The sequence below is a fragment of the Mixophyes fleayi genome, chromosome 1 (assembly GCF_038048845.1).
Source record: "Mixophyes fleayi isolate aMixFle1 chromosome 1, aMixFle1.hap1, whole genome shotgun sequence".
NCBI lineage: Eukaryota > Metazoa > Chordata > Amphibia > Anura > Limnodynastidae > Mixophyes > Mixophyes fleayi.
Window position 1 is genome coordinate 426666240 of NC_134402.1, and position 23761 is coordinate 426690000.

The 23761-nt window shown below is 42.4% G+C and overlaps 1 protein-coding gene across 2 annotated transcripts in view; it reads right to left on the reverse strand.

Moving 5' to 3' along the window:
- The window catches only part of ARL15 (ARF like GTPase 15), a 215333-nt gene that overhangs the window by 185961 nt on the left and 5611 nt on the right, over positions 1-23761 (reverse strand). The window contains exon 2 of one of the 2 annotated variants that reach the window (XM_075183999.1): positions 10119-10175. The exons of the other annotated variant lie outside the window; for it this stretch is intronic. Coding sequence (XP_075040100.1) covers positions 10119-10175 — 57 coding nt within the window. The remainder of the gene's footprint in view (positions 1-10118; positions 10176-23761) is intronic. 2 annotated transcript variants of the gene reach the window in all.

Consider the following 23761-nt stretch of genomic DNA (forward strand, 5'->3'; position numbering starts at 1 on the left):
CAACAAGCTCAACCATCTTTTTACAGTAAGAGCTTTGTCTAGGTTTTTATAGTGTTCCTGAATGCTAACAGGCTGCAGGTGAGCCATTTAAGCTAGAGAAGCAGCTTCATTGATCGGGCGAATTGTATACAGACAATGTTAAACATAGGGATGGCAATTTGATGCAAGTCGCGTTTCAAAATCGTGACTTTCTAGTGAATTTCCAGCAAGTTAACCTTTAATGAAATCGGAGGTTTGCATCTCGGCCAAAGAAACTCAGATAAACAGCGAGTTGATCAAACTGCACTTTGGTAAATTCACCCCTGAGCTGCTGTTTTTACATAAAACACTTTCTTTTAGCACACTCTTTTCTTGTTTTCTTAGGGGAGTTACTCTGAAAATCGTTTCAGGTTTAATTTACAAAAGTACAGCTGGAAAAATGTGCTATTGTGCTTGGCTGCAACCTCTCAGCTTGCTGTAAAGTATTTTTGATGAGGTAAATATTTCAGATAAGATAAATGCAACTATAGCATTTGCAAACTGTGAGCATAATGTGCATTTTAAAAAAACAAATGGTAAATGGACGCCAATCAAATCTTAACGTATAGTATTGACAGTTTTACTTAAATTAAGAATGTTGTTTACACCTTTTGGAATGATTCTGCACTGTTCTTCCATAGACTAAAGGGGGAATTCAATTCTCAGAAAATGCATTACGGTGTGACTCCAGGGGGTAAATGTATCAAGCTGAGAGTTTTCCGGCGGGTTTGAAGAACCAATCAGATTCTAGCTATCATTTATTTAGTACATTCTACAAAATGACAGCTAGAATCTGATTGGTTACTATGGGCAACATCTCCACTTTTCAAACCCGCCGGAAAACTTTCAGCTTTACATTTACCCCCAGAGCGGAGGAGAAGGCGCCACGAGGTGATGTAACATCATATTTTTTTTTCTCACTCCTCACAGAATTCATCACCCCCCCTTAGAAGTGCACGCATCTTTCAAACAGGACATTTATCTGAGGCTCCTTCCGCTGTTAACTTCCCATTCCTGTGCGCTAAGAAGCTTAAAGAGGAGGGGCACTGACAGCACAGATGTTGTTTGAATAAGGTGACTATTATTAGTCTAGTATTACTATATGATCCATCTCAAGGTATTATTTTTATTATCGTCGTCATTGCATTTGTTAGGTGCCCATTTAACTGCATGCCAACTATTCCCCAAAAGGATTTAGGAACATTTGAGAACAAATGAACACTTTGTGCAGCCATGTATTAAACCACCTGTGTATATGCTCTATTTACCAGTGTAAGCACTGAGCTTCTGTCATGGTAGCGCGGCTATCCTCTGTTGTAGCTGTAGAGCACGTTAGAGAGAAACCTTAGGTTAGCGGAGGTAAAATAAAGAGTTCCATTTAAGGCTAGTTTTACACAGATGGTTTTTGCAACCATCACTTAAGATCCTGAAGCCTTTGGATATCTCCATGAACCACATAGCAAAGACTTCAAGCTGGCCTGACTGTTGGAATCACGGACTTCATTTATTCAATTTATATACTTTGTTTTAAGTAGGGATGAGCGCGCTCGGATTTCTGAAATCCGAGCCCACCCGAACGTTGCGGATCCGAGTCGGATCCGAGACAGATCCGGGTATTGGCGCCAAATTCAAAAGTGAAACTGAGGCTCTGACTCATAATCCCGTTGTCGGATCTCGCGATACTCGGATCCTATAAATTCCCCGCTAGTCGCCGCCATCTTCACTCGGGCATTGATCAGGGTAGAGGGAGGGTGTGTTAGGTGGTCCTCTGTGCTGTTTAGTTCTGTGCTGTTTAGTTCTGTGCTGTTTAGTTCTGTGCTGTTTAGTTCTGTGCTGTTTAGTGCTGTGCTGTGCTGTGTTCTGCAGTATCAGTCCAGTGGTGCTGTGTGCTGTGCTCTGTCCTTCTGAGGTCAGTGGTGCTGCTGGGTCCTGTGCTGTGTCCTGTTCAGTCCAGTGGTGCTGTGTCCTGTGCTCTGTGCTTCTAAGGGCATAGTTATTTCCCCACTATTCCCAAGTTTTTAAAAAATAAAAAAAAAGTAAAAAATAATAAAAAATTTAAAAAAAAAAAAATATATAATAATTATAACCAAATTTGCAAAACCAATCCAGCATTATAAGTCCATTGGTACTGCAATATTACCAAGTTCACACATTCTGCAGTATCAGTCCAGTGGTGCTGTGTCCTGTGCTCTGTCCTGCTGAGTTCCGTAGTGCTGCTGGGTCCTGTGCCGTGTCCTGTTCAGTCCAGTGGTGCTGTGTCCTGTGCTCTGTGCTTCTAAGGGCATAGTTATTTCCCCACTATTCCCAAGTTTTTAAAAAATAAAAAAAAAGTAAAAAATAATAAAAAAATTTAAAAAAAAAAAAATATATAATAATTATAACCAAATTTGCAAAACCAATCCAGCATTATAAGTCCATTGGTACTGCAATATTACCAAGTTCACACATTCTGCAGTATCAGTCCAGTGGTGCTGTGTCCTGTGCTCTGTCCTGCTGAGTTCCGTAGTGCTGCTGGGTCCTGTGCCGTGTCCTGATCAGTCCAGTGGTGCTGTGTCCTGTGCTCTGTGCTTCTAAGGGCATAGTTATTTCCCCACTATTCCCAAGTTTTTTAGAAATAAAAAAAAAGTAAAAAAAAATAAAAAATAAAAAAAATATATAATAATTATAACCAAATTTGCAAAACCAATCCAGCAGTATAAGTCCATTGGTACTGCAATATTACCAAGTTCACACATTCTGCAGTATCTTGTGCTACATATAATGGAGACCAAAAATTTGGAGGATAAAGTAGGGAAAGATCAAGACCCACTTCCTCCTAATGCTGAAGCTGCTGCCACTAGTCATGACATAGACGATGAAATGCCATCAACGTCGTCTTCCAAGCCCGATGCCCAATCTCGTAGTACCGGGCATGTAAAATCCAAAAAGCCCAAGTTAAGAAAAAGTAGCAAAAAGAGAAACTTAAAATCATCTGAGGAGAAACGTAAAGTTGCCAATATGCCATTTACGACACGGAGTGGCAAGGAACGGCTTAGGCCCTGGCCCGTGTTCATGACTAGTGGTTCAGCTTCACCCACGGATCTTAGCCCTCCTCCTCCTCCCCCCCCCTACAAAAAATTGAAGAGAGTTATGCTGTCAGCAACAAAACAGCAAACAACTCTGCCTTCTAAAGAGAAATTATCACAAATCCCCAAGGCGAGTCCAAGGGTGTTGGTGGTTGTCAAGCCTGACCTTCCCATCACTGTACGGGAAGAGGTGGCTCGGGAGGAGGCTATTGATGATGTAGCTGGCGCTGTGGAGGAACTTGATGATGAGGATGGTGATGTGGTTATTGTAAATGAGGCACCAGGGGGGGAAACAGCTGATGTCCATGGGATGAAAAAGCCCATCGTCATGCCTGGTCAGAAGACCAAAAAATGCACCTCTTCGGTCTGGAGTTATTTTTATCCAAATCCAGACAACCAATGTATGGCAATATGTAGCTTATGTAAAGCTCAAATAAGCAGGGGTAAGGATCTTGCCCACCTAGGAACATCCTCCCTTATACGTCACCTGAATAACCTTCATAGTTCAGTGGTTAGTTCAGGAACTGGGGCTAGGACCCTCATCGGTACAGGGACACCTAAATCCCGTGGTCCAGTTGGATACACACCAGCAACACCCTCCTCGTCAACTTCCTCCACAATCTCCATCAGATTCAGTCCTGCAGCCCAAGTCACCAGCCAGACTGAGTCCTCCTCAATACGGGATTCATCCGAGGAATCCTGCAGCGGTACGCCTACTACTGCCACTGCTGCTGTTGCTGCTGTTAGTCGGTCATCTTCCCAGAGGGGAAGTCGTAAGACCGCTAAGTCTTTCACCAAACAATTGACCGTCCAACAGTCGTTTGCCATGACCACCAAATACGATAGTAGTCACCCTATTGCAAAGCGTATAACTGCGGCTGTAACTGCAATGTTGGTGTTAGACGTGCGCCCGGTGTCCGCCATCAGTGGAGTGGGATTTAGAGGGTTGATGGAGGTATTGTGTCCCCGGTACCAAATCCCCTCGAGATTCCACTTCACTAGGCAGGCGATACCAAAAATGTACAGAGAAGTACGATCAAGTGTCCTCAGTGCTCTTAAAAATGCGGTTGTACCCACTGTCCACTTAACCACGGACATGTGGACAAGTGGTTCTGGGCAAACGAAGGACTATATGACTGTGACAGCCCACTGGGTAGATGCATCCCCTTCCGCAGCAACAGCAACAGCTGCATCAGTAGCAGCATCTACAAAATGGCTGCTCATGCAAAGGCAGGCAACATTGTGCATTACAGGCTTTAATAAGAGGCACAACGCTGACAACATATTAGAGAAAATGAGGGAAATTATCTCCCAGTGGCTTACCCCACTTAGACTCTCATGGGGATTTGTGGTGTCAGACAATGCCAGTAACATTGTGCGGGCATTAAATATGGGCAATTTCCAGCACGTCCCATGTTTTGCCCACACCATTAATTTGGTGGTGCAGCATTACCTCAAGAGTGACAGGGGTGTGCAGGAGATGCTTGCGGTGGCCCGCAAAATTGCTGGACACTTTCGGCATTCAGCCAGTGCCTACCGCAGACTAGAGGCACATCAAAAAAGCTTGAACCTGCCCTGCCATCACCTCAAACAAGAGGTTGTGACGCGCTGGAACTCCACCCTCTATATGCTGCAGAGGATGGAGGAGCAGCAAAAGGCCATTCAGGCCTACACAGCCACCTACGACATAGGCAAAGGAGTGGGGATGCGCCTGAGTCAAGCGCAGTGGAGACTGATTTCCGTGTTGTGCAAGGTTCTGCAGCCATTTGAACTTGCCACACGAGAAGTCAGTTCCGACACTGCCAGCTTGAGTCAGGTCATTCCCCTGATCAGGCTGTTGCAGAAGCAGCTGGAGAAAGTGAGGGAGGAGCTGGTAAGCCATTGCGATTACAGCAAGCATGTAGCTCTTGTGGATGTAGCCCTTCGTACGCTTTGCCAGGATCCGAGGGTGGTCACTCTTTTAAAGTCAGAGGAATACATTCTGGCCACCGTGCTCGATCCTCGGTTTAAAGCGTATGTTGTGTCTCTGTTTCCGGCGGACACAAATCTACAGCGGTGCAAAGACCTGCTGGTCAGGAGATTGTCCTCTGAAGAGGACCGTGACATGCCAACAGCTCCACCCTCATTTTCTTCCACATCTATGGCTGCGAGGAAAAAGCTCAGTTTTCCCAAAAGAGGCACTGGCGGGGATGCTGATAACATCTGGTCCGGACTGAAGGACCTGCCAACCATTGCAGACATGTCTACTCTCGCTGCATTGGATGCTGTCACAATTGAAAAAATTGTGGAGGATTACTTTGCTGACACCATCCAAGTAGACATGTCAGACAGTCCATATTGTTACTGGCAGGAAAAAAAGGCAGTTTGGAAGCCCCTGTACAAACTGGCTCTATTTTACCTGAGTTGTCCCCCCTCCAGTGTGTACTCGGAAAGAGTTTTTAGTGCAGCGGGGAACCTGGTCAGTGAGCGGCGAAGGAGGTTGCTTCCTCACAACGTTGAAAAAATGATGTTTATAAAAATGAATAATCAATTCCTCAATGAAGTACAGCACTGCCCTCCAGATACTACAGAGGGACCTGTGGTTGTGGAGTCCAGCGGGGACGAATTGATAATGTGTGATGAGGAGGAAGTACACACTGTAGGGGGAGAGGAATCAGAGGTTGAGGATGAGGACGACATCTTGCCTCAGTAGAGCCTGTTTAGTCTGTACAGGGAGAGATGAATAGCTTTTTTGGTGTGGGGGCCCAAACAAACCAATCATTTCAGTCAAAGTTGTTTGGTAGGCCCTGTCGCTGAAATGATTGGTTTGTTAAAGTGTGCATGTCCTATTTCAACAACAGACCTCTCAACTGCAGCTCATCCCTCCTCTGCGGGGATAATGTCTCCTGTGCTCTGACACGTCACTCTGTGTACTCTCAGCCTCAGGATCTGACACTACAGCTACCATGCCTCTTGTAGCAGCCCTCACTCCAGGGCCTCTTCCATGTGCAGTGTCCCCCTCTCTCTTGGGTTCACTATAGTGGCATGGAGTTCTCCCCCTCATCCAGGGCACACATTCCTTGCCCTGGCTCAGTCACCACGCTCAGACTTCCAGGCAATGCTGGGGGAGCCTGGGAGCTTCCACCCCAGGTCCCCAGCTACAACTCTCCTCTCCTGTGTCTTCTCTCTCTTTCTGACACTTTAAAGATCGTGCCTTTAAATGAAAAAGTAAGTCTTCATTGCACGACTATGTGCAACAGGGACAGTTTTTTTCTTTACAAAGTCAACTAATAACACTTGGACCCTGTCTGTCTTTAACATACTTGATGGGATCTCAATGACGAATTGTCTGTAGCATGTTTGGAGGAGGTATTGTGGCCCCGGTATCAAGTTGGGTACCGGGGCCACCCCACTACGCAGTCCAGATACTTGTTTGGTGGAATTCTGACACGTGGAGGGTGTATTTATTTTATTGTGGCCCCGGTATCAAATTGGGTACCGGGGCCACCCCACTACGCAGTCCAGATACTTGTTTGGTGGAATTCTGACACGTGGAGGGTGTATTTATTTTATTGTGGCCCCGGTATCAAATTGGGTACCGGGGCCACCCCACTACGCAGTCCAGATACTTGTTTGGTGGAATTCTGACACGTGGAGGGTTTTTTAATTATATTGTGGCCTCGGTACCAAATTGTGTACCGGGGCCACCACACTACGCAGTCAAGATAGATAGATGCGTATCATAGATAAAGTACATTCAGTGGTGTGGGGCAAATTGAAAAATATTCAAAATGCACTGACATTATCAAAAACAAGAGGTTGTCACACGCTAAAACTCCAACATGTATATGATGGAGAGGATGGAGGAGCAGCCGTATGTGTAGTGTAATGCAGACCTGTTGAAGGTTTTTTATATATTTTATTGTGGTGCCCAGTGCCCACTCCTCTAGGCAGTCCAGGTACATTTATTGGTGCGATTCATAAAAGTTCAGGGTTTTTAATATATTGTGGTGACCCACTCCTCTACGCAGTCCAGGTACATTTATTGGTGCGAATCAAACAAGTTGGTGGTTTTCTTATTATATATATTGTGGTGACCCACTCCTCTACGCAGTCCAGGTACATTTATTGGTGCGATTCATAAAAGTTCAGGGTTTTTAATATATTGTGGTGACCCACTCCTCTACGCAGTCCAGGTACAATTATTGGTGCGAATCATAAAAGTTCAGGGTTTTTAAGATATTGTGGTGACCCACTCCTCTACGCAGTCCAGGTACAATTATTGGTGCGAATCATAAAAGTTCAGGGTTTTTAAGATATTGTGGTGACCCACTCCTCTACGCAGTCCAGGTACAATTATTGGTGCGAATCATAAAAGTTCAGGGTTTTTAAGATATTGTGGTGACCCACTCCTCTACGCAGTCCAGGTACAATTATTGGTGCGAATCATAAAAGTTCAGGGTTTTTAATATATTGTGGTGACCCACTCCTCTACGCAGTCCAGAAAGATACCTTGTTGCAACGTTTTGGACTAATAACTATATTGTGAGGTGTTCAGAATACACTGTAAATTAGTGGAAATGCTTGTTATTGAATGTTATTGAGGTTAATAATAGCCTAGGAGTGAAAATAAGCCCAAAAACTTGATTTTTAAACTTTTAATGTTTTTTTCAAAAAAAATCCGAATCCAATACCTTAAATCCGAACCGAGACCTTTCGTCAAGTGTTTTGCGAGACAAATCCGAACCTCAAAAATAACGAAAATCCGGATCCAAAACACAAAACACGAGACCTCAAAAGTCGCCGGTGCACATCCCTAGTTTTAAGGTAGTATTATTATATATAACTACGCAAACAAATGGTCATACAAAATCCGTGAAGCGCTACAATCCTTTTACCTATAACAGAGTTAAACTTTAAGTGATCCATCACCTACCCCTGTACTTGAAAACAGGCCACCACCAGTTTGCGTCTCTGTTTAAAAAGAATCTTATACCCCATACACTTTTCTCTGACTTGACGTTTTAGAGGCAAGACATGTGCCATGGTGAAACGTGGCAGCAGAGGGTTTTATGGACACAAGAAAAATCTTAACTTTACTTGTTTTACGGCGATTTCAGTTGTAGCATCACACATGGTAATGATATAAAACTTATTTGCTAGATACTTGATAAAATACTTACAGATTAAAACTCTTAATCATAATAGAATTGAATAATTCATTCACTTGTGCGGTTCTGTTTGTAGTTTACACAGAATGATCCAGTGACTTGTACCAGAGAATCATTTTCTCTTCTTGATTCCGAAAAACAATTTAAACTCCTCAGACAAGTAATAAGCATTAGTACAATAGCAGGATGGCTATTCGCCCTGGCTTTAACTGGTTGTAGTAACACGTGCACATTGCTGCTTTTCCTTGAATGTCAGAACAGTTCTCCTTAGGGAGAAAATAGCTCAAAACTTACTTCCAAATTCTACCCATCCTATATCCCTTATCATGTACACAATTCAATAAACAGCCCTCTTATACATGACCTACACTGCATTAGACTTCTTACATGAGACCAGAGGTGGACATTCTTGCAGAATTCAGGATCCAACAGATTTTATATATTAATTTATTTTTTTACGAGGCAGTGAATAATGCATTTACATCAGGCCTGGTCAACCTATGGCTCTCACTACGTTGTGATACAAGTCCAAGCATACCCTGCCAGCTATCAGCAAAGCATGCTGGGGCTTGTAGTTTCACAACACCTGCAGAGCCACAGATTGTCCGAGCCTGACTTACATTAATAGAAATCATGTATGAATAGAAAAGTTAGGCGCTGGCAGAAAATCTTTAAGGTGCATTGCCTTGCTGGCTACGGGGATTTGTCCAGCACTATATTAAGCATGTCTTATACAAAGGTCTTTGCTCTCAGTACAGTTAAGCTCACATCATGGCAGTCAATACAATTGGAGCTTGTAAAATACATGCAAGCCAAATTAATGTTTGAGGATTTCACCAGGGCACTTTCTGAGCTCCTGGTGGGCACACAGATCTGTGACGGTCAGATATTGCGGTGACTGCAGAAGGTGGTGTAATCTCCGTAGCTATCCCATTCTAAGGACTGCAGTGAAGGCTTGTACACGTATATCTCCGAAGAGATGCTTTTGTTTTTTCAAATAATTTTTAAATTAAAACGTTTAAATGACACAAAGAGTTGACATTTATTCAAAATACTAATAAAAAGTACCAATTAAAAAGGAGACCCCCTTTGAAATGTCATATTTCCACCAACAAGTAAATACAGGGCCCATACCCTGGCCGGTGTCTGTTTAGGATTGACTCACCAATGCTCGCACCTGCAATAGAAACATCTCCCAGTCAAGAAACGTTGGAAAGAATAATTAATTTAAGAGTTGTCAACTGAGCCAATGAGAATGGCACACTTTGGGGTGTGACGGGCAAAATATGACATTTGGGTGGGAGGGTGCATGCAAATGAAACTTAGGTCAACACTGGATGGCTATTTAAATGTGTCTTTCAGAGTGCACGGAAATGCTGAAAATGACTCATCCCATTAAGTAGAGGGGTTAGCTTTCTAGAAAATAAAACAGACTTCTTTGGTGAATGTTATTTGTTATCATTAGGTCTACAAAAAAGATAATTTGTTAAATTCAGTGTCACATTGGTATCAATGGGTCCTGGTTATACATGTACAGCAGCCTCTACAATATGGGTGACATTATGGGTGTGGTGAGGGTTATATGATGCCAGACATGTCACACAGATGGCTGATCCTTTACAGTGCCTAGGATAGGAAGGACGAGGAGGGAAAAAAACAAAAAAAAAAAAAACAAACACACAACTATTTAATTTTTTTAAAAAAATAAAATCAATGCAAATGCTTATGACTGAAAACATGAAAGCTGTGTGATAAATGAAACATCCACAGCTACTAGCTACAGAAAAGTACATGCTTGCTTAATGAATGGCAGAAATACAACTAATGACATGAGGCACGATATATACCACAACACCACAAGCCAGCTACAGCACAGACACCTTACCGTGTAAATGGCAATTCTACAAACTGCACAAGAGAGCTGGACGCAGTCTGATACTGTCTAAAATTAAAAGACAAGATATGGTCACCTCCAGATAAGCCGACAGTGCGCTCTTTCTAAAGATTAAACACGAGTCCATACTTCTGTCCCACACCCATAAATAAAATTATTTTTATACATACTGAACTGAAAGGACAAAGGAAAACCACTAGTGAAGCTTTTAGTATACTATAAAACAGCATACATTAGTAAAGTCTACCCATTATGCACACCATGGAGGCAGCCATTTTGTGGGGAGTGACATCACCATCAGTCAAGTTTATTAAAGATTGATACACATAGCTAAACATATGAGGATTCCACCCTACCAGATCGCATAATCTGGTCCCATTTAAGGGTTTGAAAAATTATTTTTACCAGAGCACTTTATTTCTCTCTTTTCACTTTTCAAATTTTTATTTTAATATTTTGCCACAATGGACTTTGTGAATGTGGTAATATGAACCTTTTTAAAAAGAAATATTAAATCGATAAGTGTTTTAGAGCTGTAGAATACTAAAAAATGTTTTTTACTGGGGTGTCTTTTTCCCCCCCTCTAACTATGGCCTTGATGTAAATAATGACATCACTGTAGCATAAAGTACTCAGTGTCAAATGCTTAAGTGATGTCATTGGTCCCTTGTGACTTCATAAGACACATATTGCCACTTCTCACAAAATGGTTGGCTAAGCTGAGCCTCATTTGTGAAGAACAAAATGGCCAAGGTGCAATGTAACATCCTCTTCGGTAGTGCTTTGCGAACATGGTCCTAGATTGTCACCAGTGCATAGGTTTACAGAGCAGACATACTTCATACAATGTAAAAACAAGCTTCAACATGCACAAAAGTGCCACATGCATTAAAGCCAATCTTGATGCCCCATTACTCATGATTCATTTAAGCCATAAATGAAGCTACACCAAGCAGTATACATTTGTCTTAATGATAGGAGTGATTCTGCAGTGAGAGGCTGGACTTTGAGGTGAGGCTTTACACATATGCACAGTGTACATCTGGAGATTTTATAAACATCCTGCTCAGCTCGGTGCACTTCTAACTGGCAGAGAGGAAGAGTAGATGGACCTACTTTACGTGCGCAAAGTAGACCGATGTAAAACCAAAGTAGGTGTATGGTCCACTGTGTGTAAGTGTCCAGGTAACGGGAAACATGGAAATTATTAATTTTACAGATTTTTCAGATAGTGAAAGGAAAACGAGTCGATTAATAAGACGCATTTATGAAATTTCCTAATATTTTAACAGTCAGTAAGACACATAGAAAAGCTATTCTGCACAATAAACACTGTAAATGTAAAATAGACTTGAACCCCAAATATAATTTTGTTATTTCTTTTAAATGCACTTTTTCCTTTGGTCTACAACCAGACACATAGTTCAGTAGATCACTCTGCAACGATTTCCTACAATTTACACAAATGGTACAACAAGCAACACAATAAGTGAACTTACAACCTGTCAGCCTATAGGAGCCCGGCAATCACAGAAATTAGAACGTCTGACCAACAGCAAGTGCTCATAACCCCTGAGATCTCCCAGCACCAGTTAGGGTTGTATGATATGCAGAGCGGGAATTATATAATTCATACCTTAGGCTGAGTATACACTGGAGGTTTTTCAGCCAATCATAGGGCCAAATCAGCCGATATATGACCAGATATCTCGTTAGTGTGTGTACTTACACGAAGAGAGACAGTCGTTCCAAAGTGCTGATTGACGTTTCATTTGGTTGGTCGGTTTGATCATCTCATTTCAATCACCTTGCGATCCAAGCAGTGTGTACGCACTCAGGATCACAACCTCAATATAGAGTTTACAGTCATGATTTTTTTCAGCCTATGGCTGCAATTAACACATCCCGGTGAGTAAATGTAGAGTGCTGTAGATGGAATAATTCATTCTGAGACTGAATATTTCGTTTAAGAGTCACAGAAGCTAGCGAAATTCGTTATGACATGTGGATAGCTATAACAAGGTAGGTGTAATCAGTGTGACAGGAATGAATTCATATTGTGCTGTCATTCTCTAAAGGACCAGATGAAGAGCACAGCTCTGAAGGTAAATCGTGTCTAGTGTGTATGCATGAATCACCTGTCCGTCCAATCGGACCTTCAGTCCTAGGTACAATCTTTGTAGATAACACGTTAGTCGAAAAATTCTCCAGTGTGTACCTAGCCTTAGATTATCAGTATACAGATAACTTCAAAAAGCATTTAGAGATATAAATAATTGCTGCTAAGTGATCACACACACACCACTATACAATGCCTGAAAAGTGTTAATTGCATTAGATAATATTACATAAATAAAGGAACATTTCACCCAAAGGTTGACCTTTTTGTTTTGGATTGAATTCACTACAAAGAAAAAAGAAAAATATATAGTTTTATTTACCTAGGGGTGGTGCTGTCCTTTCCCCCATTATAGACTCCCATGGTTGAGTTTTGCCTTCCTGTTACTACTGCTGCTGGGCCTGCGTTAAACACACAACAGAGTTGCCGATGTCCCTCTCCTGTTTCCTATTCTGATGCATAGGATGAACATGGCTGTCCGTGCCAAACAGGCAGCGGTAGTAGCAGAGAGGAGAGCAGCGCTGGAGGTCTTCTAGGTAACCTGGCGGCACACTGCCCCCCAATATATATCCAGCGCTGTATTTAATCGTAGCTTAGGTGAGCTCTACACAAAACTAATGTTACATCTTGGGTGGTTTAGTGGATTCCTAGATTTACAGAAATAAGATCTTGGGTTACAGCTGTGCCATTAATCTTCTTTGAAGCAATATTAGAAATCTTTAGGTTGCTTTTATAAGGACACACACAGTGCTGTCCATCTGCCAGATTAATGCTACAACCTGAGCCAGGTCAGTCAAGACAAAGACAGGTTTTTTGTTTTGTTTTTTGCTATTATGCACAACTTTTCCTGAAAACACCCAGCGCGGCAGCCTGTTGTATAACATGCTGCTGACAGCATACAACAGCAGGCTCTACACAAAGTCTGGTGCCACAGCTCCAAATCAATTATGTGATGGAAATGTCACAGTGGCCGGCCTGCTCAGCAAATAACCAGCGATAGGATATATAACCCAGTATGGTTGTAGTACCAGTGCGCGTTATGGTGTGATCAGGTCTAAGCGTTCATTGAATGTTTGCTTATCTTATTTAATATTATTGCATGATGTCCAAATAGCCTATATGTTAGTATTATGGTGTAAGCCCCACACCCACCCAAGTTTACATTCAGGGTCATCCCTATACCATATACCAGCTAGCAGTGTCATGACTGGCTCTAGTAATCTCAGCTCATCCCATGCAGCTTTGTAGAAGAGGTAGCCTCATCACAGTATGGTGGTCAGACAGCGCTGGGTGGGCAAAACAATGGAGAGGGGATCTACCTGTTGACAGCCAAGTACATAATTTATCAATTTTAAAAACTACACCCCTTACGTACCTCTAGCAAGCTTTAGCAAACTGGCAAGCTTTAGCAAACTGACAGAGGCAGGACATGCTAAACGCATGCTTCCCACTGCTAGTAAAGTGTACCGATATCCAAGACTAAGATTCTGATATCCAAAATAGGCCAAGTTTTACCTCCGAGCTACAATCAAACACGCTCTTCCCCTGACCTGTGGAATCAGCATTGTCAAGGCAAGATGCTTATCTCTTATTTAGCAGTCACTATACCAACAGAATCATCAAGATAACAATCTGAAATCAAACATTCCCATTGTGTCATGTGATAAAATGACCATATACTGAACCACATGACGTTTACACCTCAGAAGTGCACAAGACTTAATGACAAGGAATGATTCAATGACGTCCAGCTTTCTTACAAGTATAATACAAGTGAAAAGGTTTAGTAACGCACACTAATCCTAGAGAAAGATGCAAATAGGTACATAGTTAAGTAAGTGAACAAAGTATTTAGAGATCCTTCAGCAAACTATGTAACACAGTGATGGCAGCCCTAGGGCCACACAAAGCCCTCTGGAGACTTTACCTGTGGCCCCCAGCACCTTTCTACTTTATGGCTAGATTTGTTTATTATATATTGTGCCTCTAGTTTAATATACCTGCTGATATGTTATTACAGACGTCTCATTCTTTGATTGAGCATATTGTATTATCTTACCGATATGAAGGGTACTGTGTGGCCCTTTTGAAGCATAAAGGGCCACCCATGGGGCCTCTGAAGTGTATCAGGTTGCCGATCACTGGTATACGCTGTGCCATGTATAACTGCCAATGGTTATTTTTCTTGAGATGCCATTAAATGTAGCTGTATTTCTACAGACCGCATAATTAAGGCATCAAGTCGCTGTATTATCAGCTGTTAAGACAAAGTTCTGTGTTTATATACTTGGAATAAGAACACAGGGCTCATGATACTTTTAAATATTATAATGAAATCAGTCTATGTTATCTAAATATACATCGTGTTTACATTCTTGTTTCAAGAAAGATATTAAGCAATCTTCTCGGAACAGTCAAACCAAAGAACTTTACTTGGGGGGGGTTGTTCGCATCACGGTATGAAGTGCTCGGCTTGTAATGTCCACAGTTTGAGAGCAGCGACACAGTGCAGTAAGAATAGAGCAGACACTGGAAATATTACTCCCAATGTGGTCAAAGTAGACCTTCCCCATACAGACCATAGTAAACGCAGTACGCAGAGTTCCAGGCTCATGTAATATTACCACATACCACTGTGTGACTGGAGGAGGCCCATCACCACCAATGACTGCGCCTGGTCTATTGTCACTGTAGTGTGGACAAGCCCTTAATGCTTGTTTTTTCCCCCAACTCATCAACTGTCAGTATACAACAAAAGGTGATATGCAAACTCAATTCAAACTTTTGTCTTAAGCGACTTGGCATGATAATAGCATCTATCGCAACGCGTCTCACATAAGTGACATGGTGTACAAGTAAATAGCTGCACTAAAGAACCATTATCACCCTGTACTGCAGTAGTACACGACTGGATGATCGAGTGCAATTAACTATACTGACATTAAACTGGGGGATCTGGTCCTGATGCGATAGGTGTGTCAGGGCTGGGGATGTTTGTAGGGATTTACTATGGCTTCCTTGTCTCGTTACAGATCGAGAGAAGAGGAGGATGGTAAAGGAGGTTTTGGTTTTTTTTGCCGGAATATTCCTGGGATGCAGAAATAGGGGTTGCCCTACAAATTAAACTAAATTGGCCTGCCATTGGGAGGTGACATGACATTATTGTGTGCCCTGGTACAAGTTAAATAAAAGTTAGATGCACTCCACTAAAGAGTATCTAGCCATCAATTACCTTTAGGTTACAATTTATATTAGAAGAATAAATCTCATTAGCTGCACCACTAAAGCACACATTAGTTTTCACACTCTACTTTTTTTTTTTTTACCAATCTTGCGGCGCCCGGGACCCAGCATCCTCATCCCTCCTCGCTTCTCACTGAATGTCAGGCGTGACGTCATCACGCTCGACATTCAGTGACAAGGCACAGCCGAATTGGTAAGACAGAAGAAATAGAAGAAAGAAGGTCAAGTATGGTAAGTAACGAAACTGAGGGGAATGGCGATAGGCAACAGCAATGGAAAGGCAAAAGAGGGTGGAGATGAAGGAGGGCGCAGAGTGCGCGCGGAGATGAAGGAGGGCGCAGAGTGCGCGCGGAGATGAAGGAGGGCGCAGAGTGCGCGCGGAGATGAAGGAGGGCGCAGAGTGCGCGCGGAGATGAAGGAGGGCGCAGAGTGCGCGCGGAGATGAAGGAGGGCGCAGAGTGCGCGCGGAGATGAAGGAGGGCGCAGAGTGCGCGCGGAGATGAAGGAGGGCGCAGAGTGCGCGCGGAGATGAAGGAGGGCGCAGAGTGCGCGCGGAGATGAAGGAGGGCGCAGAGTGCGCGCGGAGATGAAGGAGGGCGCAGAGTGCGCGCGGAGATGAAGGAGGGCGCAGAGTGCGCGCGGAGATGAAGGAGGGCGCAGAGTGCGCGCGGAGATGAAGGAGGGCGCAGAGTGCGCGCGGAGATGAAGGAGGGCGCAGAGTGCGCGCGGAGATGAAGGAGGGCGCAGAGTGCGCGCGGAGATGAAGGAGGGCGCAGAGTGCGCGCGGAGATGAAGGAGGGCGCAGAGTGCGCGCGGAGATGAAGGAGGGCACAGAGTGCGCGCGGAGATGGAGGGCACAGAGTGCGCGCGGAGATGAAGGAGGGCGCAGAGTGCGCGCGGAGATGAAGGAGGGCGCAGTGAGAGTTAGCTGTAAATTATTCAATGACAGAAATATAATTGAAAAAAATATATAAAAATATTCTTTTCCCTTGGATTTATGTGTATTATTTTTGCATACAACTAAAGAAGTATTTCTGTCCTGACCTAAATATTTATTAGGTTTTTTTGCCCCATCTACTTATGAAATGCGACTGCTCTGTAAATATTTTGGAGGGGTGCCTTGAAAAAATTATGGAGACTCTAAGGGTGCCGCGAAACTGCAAAAGTTTGGGAACCACTGGACTACGGAATAAACTGTGTGTATGAAGTGGTTAATATGCCACAATGCGAAGCCGTCTTCTATTCTGGGTTGTTTAGAGAAAACTAAGGTTTGGTATTAAAAAAAAAAAAGAATCGCAGGATGTAGAGAATGAGGTCAGAAGTTTTGTGTATAGTCTACATGTACGAAAAGAGGATTTTTAAAGAGTATTCACGACAGAAGTCTTTAAAACACATTATTCGGCTGTATAAACAGCTCAATCAAAGGTTGCTTTGCTCACAATACAATGGGGTTGTTTGACATCCCTTTACAATTCTATGGCCTAATGACCACTTGCTCTTGGCACTGCCACTGAACAGCCCACTGAATATTGTAGTAGCCTTTAACTCGCTAAACAGTTTAATTAACCATATTTAATGTATTAAAATGTCCAATTTCCCCCCTTCATTTCTTTTTAGACAATGCTCGACCACCCCCTTCCCCTGTGAACACTTCATTCTCTGCCTCCACAATGCTGCCCATTGCTTGTTTACATAAAGCATGTCTGACTGTTCGGTGTTATTATTTTATTTATAAAGTGTCAACATATGCCGCAGTGCTGTTCAAAGAGGATATAAAACAAACATAAAATACAGGATTATTATACAGGGACTTGAGAAGTGGAATGACAGATCTGCTCATAAGAGCTTACAATCTACAAGAAAACAAGGTAGTAATGCAGAAGAGTGAGCCGGACATAGAAATAAAGTGCTCAAGGCGAATATCAATGGTTCAATGGATCCTCATCTTCCCATCTCTCTCTCTCTCTCTCTCTGTTGATGTATAAGGAGGACTCCATCCTTGGCCAACGCCTGTATTCGGCTTACACTAACCATCTTGGGAAAACTAATGTCCTTCAACCAGTTCCAGTATCACCTGTACGCAGATGACACCCAGATCTACCTCTCCTCTTCAACCTCACTGAACTTTAATGGTTAATATTTCCCTTGCAGCCATTTGCTCACGGATGTCCCAAAGGCACCTACAACTAAACAGAAAAAAAACAAAAAACTATATTACTCCAGATCACTATCTGATATCTGTAATAGTCAACAATATTACACACCCCTACAGCTCGGTGTCTTGCAGTCACTCACTCTCCTTTATCCCATATATTCAGGAAATCTCTAAGTTATTTCTACTTAATGCAACATTTAAAAAAATCCCATAAGTCTATTTGGTAAACTACAAACAACTTGCCAAAACTATTCTACATCAAATAAATCCTAAATATTTTTACTCAACATGCTCCCCTTCCTCATGTGCTGATTCCCTCTATGGCCACCTACTCACCGATACGACATACATGCACTGTACTAGCATTTAGCGCTGGTCCAATACAGTAAACATATTTTTTCAATCCGCATCTTGAACCATTTACATGACTTTACCATAAGTAATCACATTGGTGAAGCATACAGCAACCGCAAAGTAACAAATTGTAACACCAATATAAACCAGAGGGTATTTGCCTATAAATGAGAGCGCGAGTCCCAAATCACGGCAGGCCCGTTGCTCACACACTTGGTTAACCCAACTGATTTGCCGTTTTCTTTAATACAGAACCAGCAGAGTCCATAGAAAATGGCTGCAAGTAGCGGTCCCTGGTGCTCCAGCTAAGAAAATGGGCAACTTTAGTGTATATATTAATATAAAATAGTAAAATATTTGCCAAAGTATGCATTACAAAGCAGAATAATATACCATGAAATACGTGGAATATTTATACATCATTAATCAAACAAACATTCATTGACACTTCTGCAGCAGGACTCCATGCTAGGAGACAAATGCTTCTCTGATACAGCAGGCAGAGGGACTGACAGCCTGGCACACTTGCTTTACAGTGATGCACTGTGCAGAGGATTGGTGAATTCATACAGTTCAAATAGCTGCATTCTTAATGTAAGACCAGGGCCAGATCCAATCAGGTCACGGTCTTAAAAATGTGGGAGGAGCTTTAGCTGTCTAATGGAGTGGAGAGGTAATACTATACTGTTTAATCTTGCATTCAGCTGCAGCTCTGTTAATTCTGAACAAAGTATTCTATCTTCATCATTCATATGCAATATATTCAACTGTGGTATTTGGTTGTTCGTTAAAGCTACACTTTATAAGATTTGCACAAGTCGCAGGCAATGACCAACATATAACTGCCTGCAGTGACCAGCATTTTATTGTCAAACATACAGTATTATGCACAGCAAGAAGCAAAAGTCCTAAAACAAGACCTACATTATAACCAGCATACAGAACAAGAGAAATATCAGTATGCAGTCAGGACATTTGTAACCATAACCAGCAAGGTTTGTTTTTGTTTTGTTTTTTTAAAACAAACTATAGGAAGTCTAAGTTTTGAGCAATGGCTACCGAGTAGCTCTGAATGGTTAAATAAACCTACCTACATTTAAACTGGTAGAGGTGAGACAGCCAAGTGCTGCAACACAGAGTAACCAATTGTGCAATAGCTATATGCCTCTAAAAAGAGGACTAGAATCAGATTACTATGGATAACAGCACCTTTAATATACTCTTGCATGTGCACCAAGCTTAATAACGGTCTCCCATTTTATTCCAGTCCTGGAAAATCACCACCAACATTTATATAGCGCCAGCAGATTCCGCAGCGCTTTACAATTAGAAACAAAACAGTAATAAAACAATACTGGGAAATACATACGGAGAGGTAAGAAGGCCCTGCTCGCATGCTTACAATGTATGGGACAATGGTTTGATACACAAAGGTAAGTGCTACATCATATTGAATATTTGTTCAGCTAGAATCCAAAGGTTACAAAGTATTTAGTGGGCTGTATGCTCAGTCACAGAACTATGTTGGTCAGAGTTGCTGTCTTGTGTTAGCTGTGTAGAGGGTGGTAATAGGGTAACCTAGAGAGATTAAGAGGGTGGTAGAGGAATATTATAAGCTTGCCTGAAGAGGTGGGTTCTCAGAGAATGCTTGAAGTTTTGAAGACTAGAGGAAAGTCTTGTGGTGCGAGGGAGTGAATTCCACAAAGTGGGTGCAGACCGAAAAAAGTCCTGTAACTGGGAATGGGAGGATATGATGAGCGTGGAAGAGAGACGCAGATCTTGTGCAGAACGGAGGTGTCGAGTTACATAAAGGGGCACAGATTGTTGCTGGTTTAGACAAACCTGACTTGGCACAAAACTGTCCAATCTTTAAAAAAGCTCAAGACACGAATAATCAAGATGCTAGTTGGGCGCTAGTTTCTCTCCTAAATAAACTGCAAACTCTTTGGGTTTGATTCCACTTTGCTGGGACGCCATCAGTTCTTAGAACTTACTGGGAGCTAAAACAGGGATGGACAAAATAATGTAGAGTTCAGGAGCAAAGTCACTAACAAGCATAACCTGTCAGGGGAAGATGTGCATCCACCGACTTCAAGAAAAATTATTCCCAAAATGTAGACGCCAGCAGTAGTTTACTTGACTCAATGGTTACCGTATTCTGGGCTTTATCAAGCCCTGCATTAAGAACATGTTGAATTCACAATAGGTTAATAAAGGCCTATGATACTGGCCTGTTCTGCCTCTATATACTTAATAAACAGTCCCCACCAACTTGAAGCAAAGCATCACTCAATCTGAAAGAATTGCATGTAGTACCGTAATAGAATCAGCAGCACAATACCCTAACACACAAGGGCCACCTTATGTAAAGGACTGCACACAAAATGTAAAATTTAATTTTTGTTCACTATGTTAAGGTAAATTGGAGAGTATTATTTCTCAATGATAAGGTGTTCCCCTCCCCCTGAGGCCATGAGATCCCCGATACCTCTCACATTCCAACGCTGCCATTATCTAGAGGGCTACATCTTGCCGCTTTCAGACAGGAATGGGACGTTCTTTGGTGTGGGTCACCGACAACTCCTCTTCCTGCCTGAAACAGTTCAGCCCCAAGCTGCACGGAGGAGAGCAGCTCTGAATTATTACAGATATTGGGGAACAAGAGAAATTAACGCACCGCAGATAATCTATAATTTAGTGTAACATAGTAAAATCCACTTAAAGCTAAAGCTTTTTGGTGGAGTTCATCCTTAAGGTTTTAAGTATTGGAAGCCACATATGTACATAGGAAAGGTAAACTACAGTGTCCCATTGCCGACCATGGCCTTATCTGTGTGGAGTTTGTATGTTCTCCCCGTGTTTGCGTGGGTTTCCTCCGGTCTCCTCCCACACTCCAAAAACACACTGGTAGGTTAATTGGCTGCTATCAAAATTGACCTTGGTTTCTTTCAGGGTGTGTGTGTGTGTGTGTGTGTGTGTGTGTACTGATGCGAGTGAGTTCTCTGTACAGAGCTGTGGAATTGGAGGCGCTATATAAATAGTTAATTATGATGATTAAGTGACCCCCTAAATCACTTTAGTGGTCTTTAACTCCCTTAAGTTTACCTGTGGTTACCAACCAAAAACATGCACGAAACATTAAAAAAAAAAAAAAAAAAAAAAGTGTCATTCTTTAAATAATTGTTTAAGCGATCTGTTTACTGTGATTAGCAGTGTATCACAAGATAACAATACCAGTTCTTTCTACAGCAGATATATACACACACAACATTGTTTACCTCTGAGATCAGATTCCTCTCTTGTGCAATAACTCCCGTTTATAAGACCAAGTTAAGCCTACAGAAGTGCTAGGTGATTAATGAGGAGAGGATATATTACATTATAAAAGATCCAGAACTGGCTGGTAGAGTAAGACGGGAGTGATAGGTACTCTCAGAGCAGCATATACCTGTTGTTCAGTACAAGTGACCTCTGTCTGCCAGACGCACAATTCTCACTTAATCTGATAGCAAATAGATTGACCAACAAGGTGAAAAATAGACCAGAATGAAAATCTAGAACAAACGAGGATAACAGGAACACAATGACACATTTGGTTAAATGCTAGGTTAAGGCATCTAAAGCCACTTTCCACGGGAGATAGCCACAAATGGCCCCTGGTGGTCCCTTCCACCCTCTCCTCTCACTCCCATTCTTCTCTCTAAATAAATATCTGATAAGAAAGTCATTAGAACTGAGAGACGAATTAAGCCAGGAGATTAAAAACGGAGGGTGGTGTACATAACTAGTTAAGACTGGCTAGACTACAGAATTTTCCGACCAATGTGTTATATACAACGATTGCACCGACAACAGAGAAAAAAAAATGCCACAATCAGCATGCCAATTGATGCATACACACTATACATGTTTTAAAAGATTTACCCTCCGATCTGTGCTCTTCAATTGTCATAACCGTCGGCTGAAAAGATTGTGACTCTGTAAATGCTATGGAGATCCTGATCGTTGAGTGTATACACACTGCAGGATTGGAACTACGTTGGAATGAGATTTATAGTTCTGCTGAACAATCAAATAGAAACAACGATCAGTACTTTGGAACGACTATTTTTCCATCGTTTAAGTATACACACTAATGCGATATTGGCCCAATTGTCGGCTGAAAAACCTGTGTGTATCCAGCCTAAGGGTTAACAAAATCAGGGAAGTTGTGGTGATCCCTATGCAAGTGTCATAGGGGGCAGGATGAAGGGAACAGGCTATAAAAGCACAGGGAGTAGTCATTCAGTGCTCTTGCGTTCAGGAAAGTAACCCTCCTACCCACGCCCGACTGCTGGATCCGGCGTTCTTCGCCTGGTTGCTGGGTTCGTCTGCCTGCTGATGTGCCCTGGGGTAGGGGAGATGCTCTCTACGTCTTAAGCCAGGTTCTGGTGCTGGCCTGAGACTGTGAAGAGCTTGATGCACCAGCCCTGGTATCTGGTACATGTACTGGTACAGGCCCGAAGGTATGAAAAGCCACTTGGTCCACAGGTTCAGTGCCAGGTGCAGCCTTTTGCGTGGCAGGAGAACATTGCACAGGTGATAGGCAAGGTTTTTTAAGAACCCGTTCCCCATCAAAAATTTCCACCCCTGGGGGCTGACTTGTGATGCATTACAATTAGCCCAGAAGGGGCTAATTTGTTCCAGAAGGCCTGGGGAATATGGTCCCAGTTTAAGTATACATTACAATGGTGCGCTCAGGCAAAACAGTGGATAAATACTGATGTCCTGAGGTTGGGTGACCGTGGTGGGACATCCAGATTGGTATTGAGCAGTTGTGGATGTTGCGTACAGTGTTCTCCCTCCACCATATCAGTGAGCGGTTAAATAAACAAGTTAATTTGCGAACAAGTAGGTGTGGTGTCTCTTTATTACACAGCATAAGTGTTAAGGTTAAGATTAAGAGTTTATAGTTATGTTATCAACCGCTAAACATTTAATGTAATTCTGTCTGCAATTAGGGAGGGTTGTGGTGCAGCTGAAAGTGGGGGATTTTTAGCACGCAGGAGAAGGTCTAATATGGGAAAGCAACAAGAAGAAAGGTGGTATTTGAAATGGGCTGTAAACTGCTGTTTGTAGCAGGCACTGTCACATAACATACCGAAAGCTTTTGTGTATATTTGTATTTATACATTGTAAAAGTCAAAGTGTAAAAAAAAATTGAAAAATCCATTTCCTTAAAACGGGATAGGTCTCCGCTTTTTTCACTCACAAGATATACACCATCATATACAGCAGGCCAGGCCAACCTGTGGCTCTCCAAATGTTGTGAAACTACAAGCCCCAGCATGCTTTGCCAGTATATTTTCAGCTGATAGATGGCAGGGCAAGCTGGAACATGTAGTTTAACAACACTTGAAGAGCTACAGGTTGGCTACACCTGATTCAGAGTGTATCCAACTGCTAAATTTTCAGCCATTGTTTGCAATAGTTGTCATATAAACCATCTGGAGAAGACAATTACAAGTCTCCACCTAGGTCAAAATATTTAGCCGATAGTTATCAGTGCAGAGTGTTTGATATATGATGACAATTGTTTAAGTGATACAGCAGGGAGTTCGGTGTCCTTTCTACATGTAAAATAACCAAGGGGAGAACAAAGAATGAATACAGCAAGAAGGTACTTTAGTAAGCAAAAATTGCCCCTAGACCGTGGGGGCAATTCTTTATTCAGCTCAACAGCAGGACAATCTTTTTGCTCCCTATATAAAATGGATCTTCAGT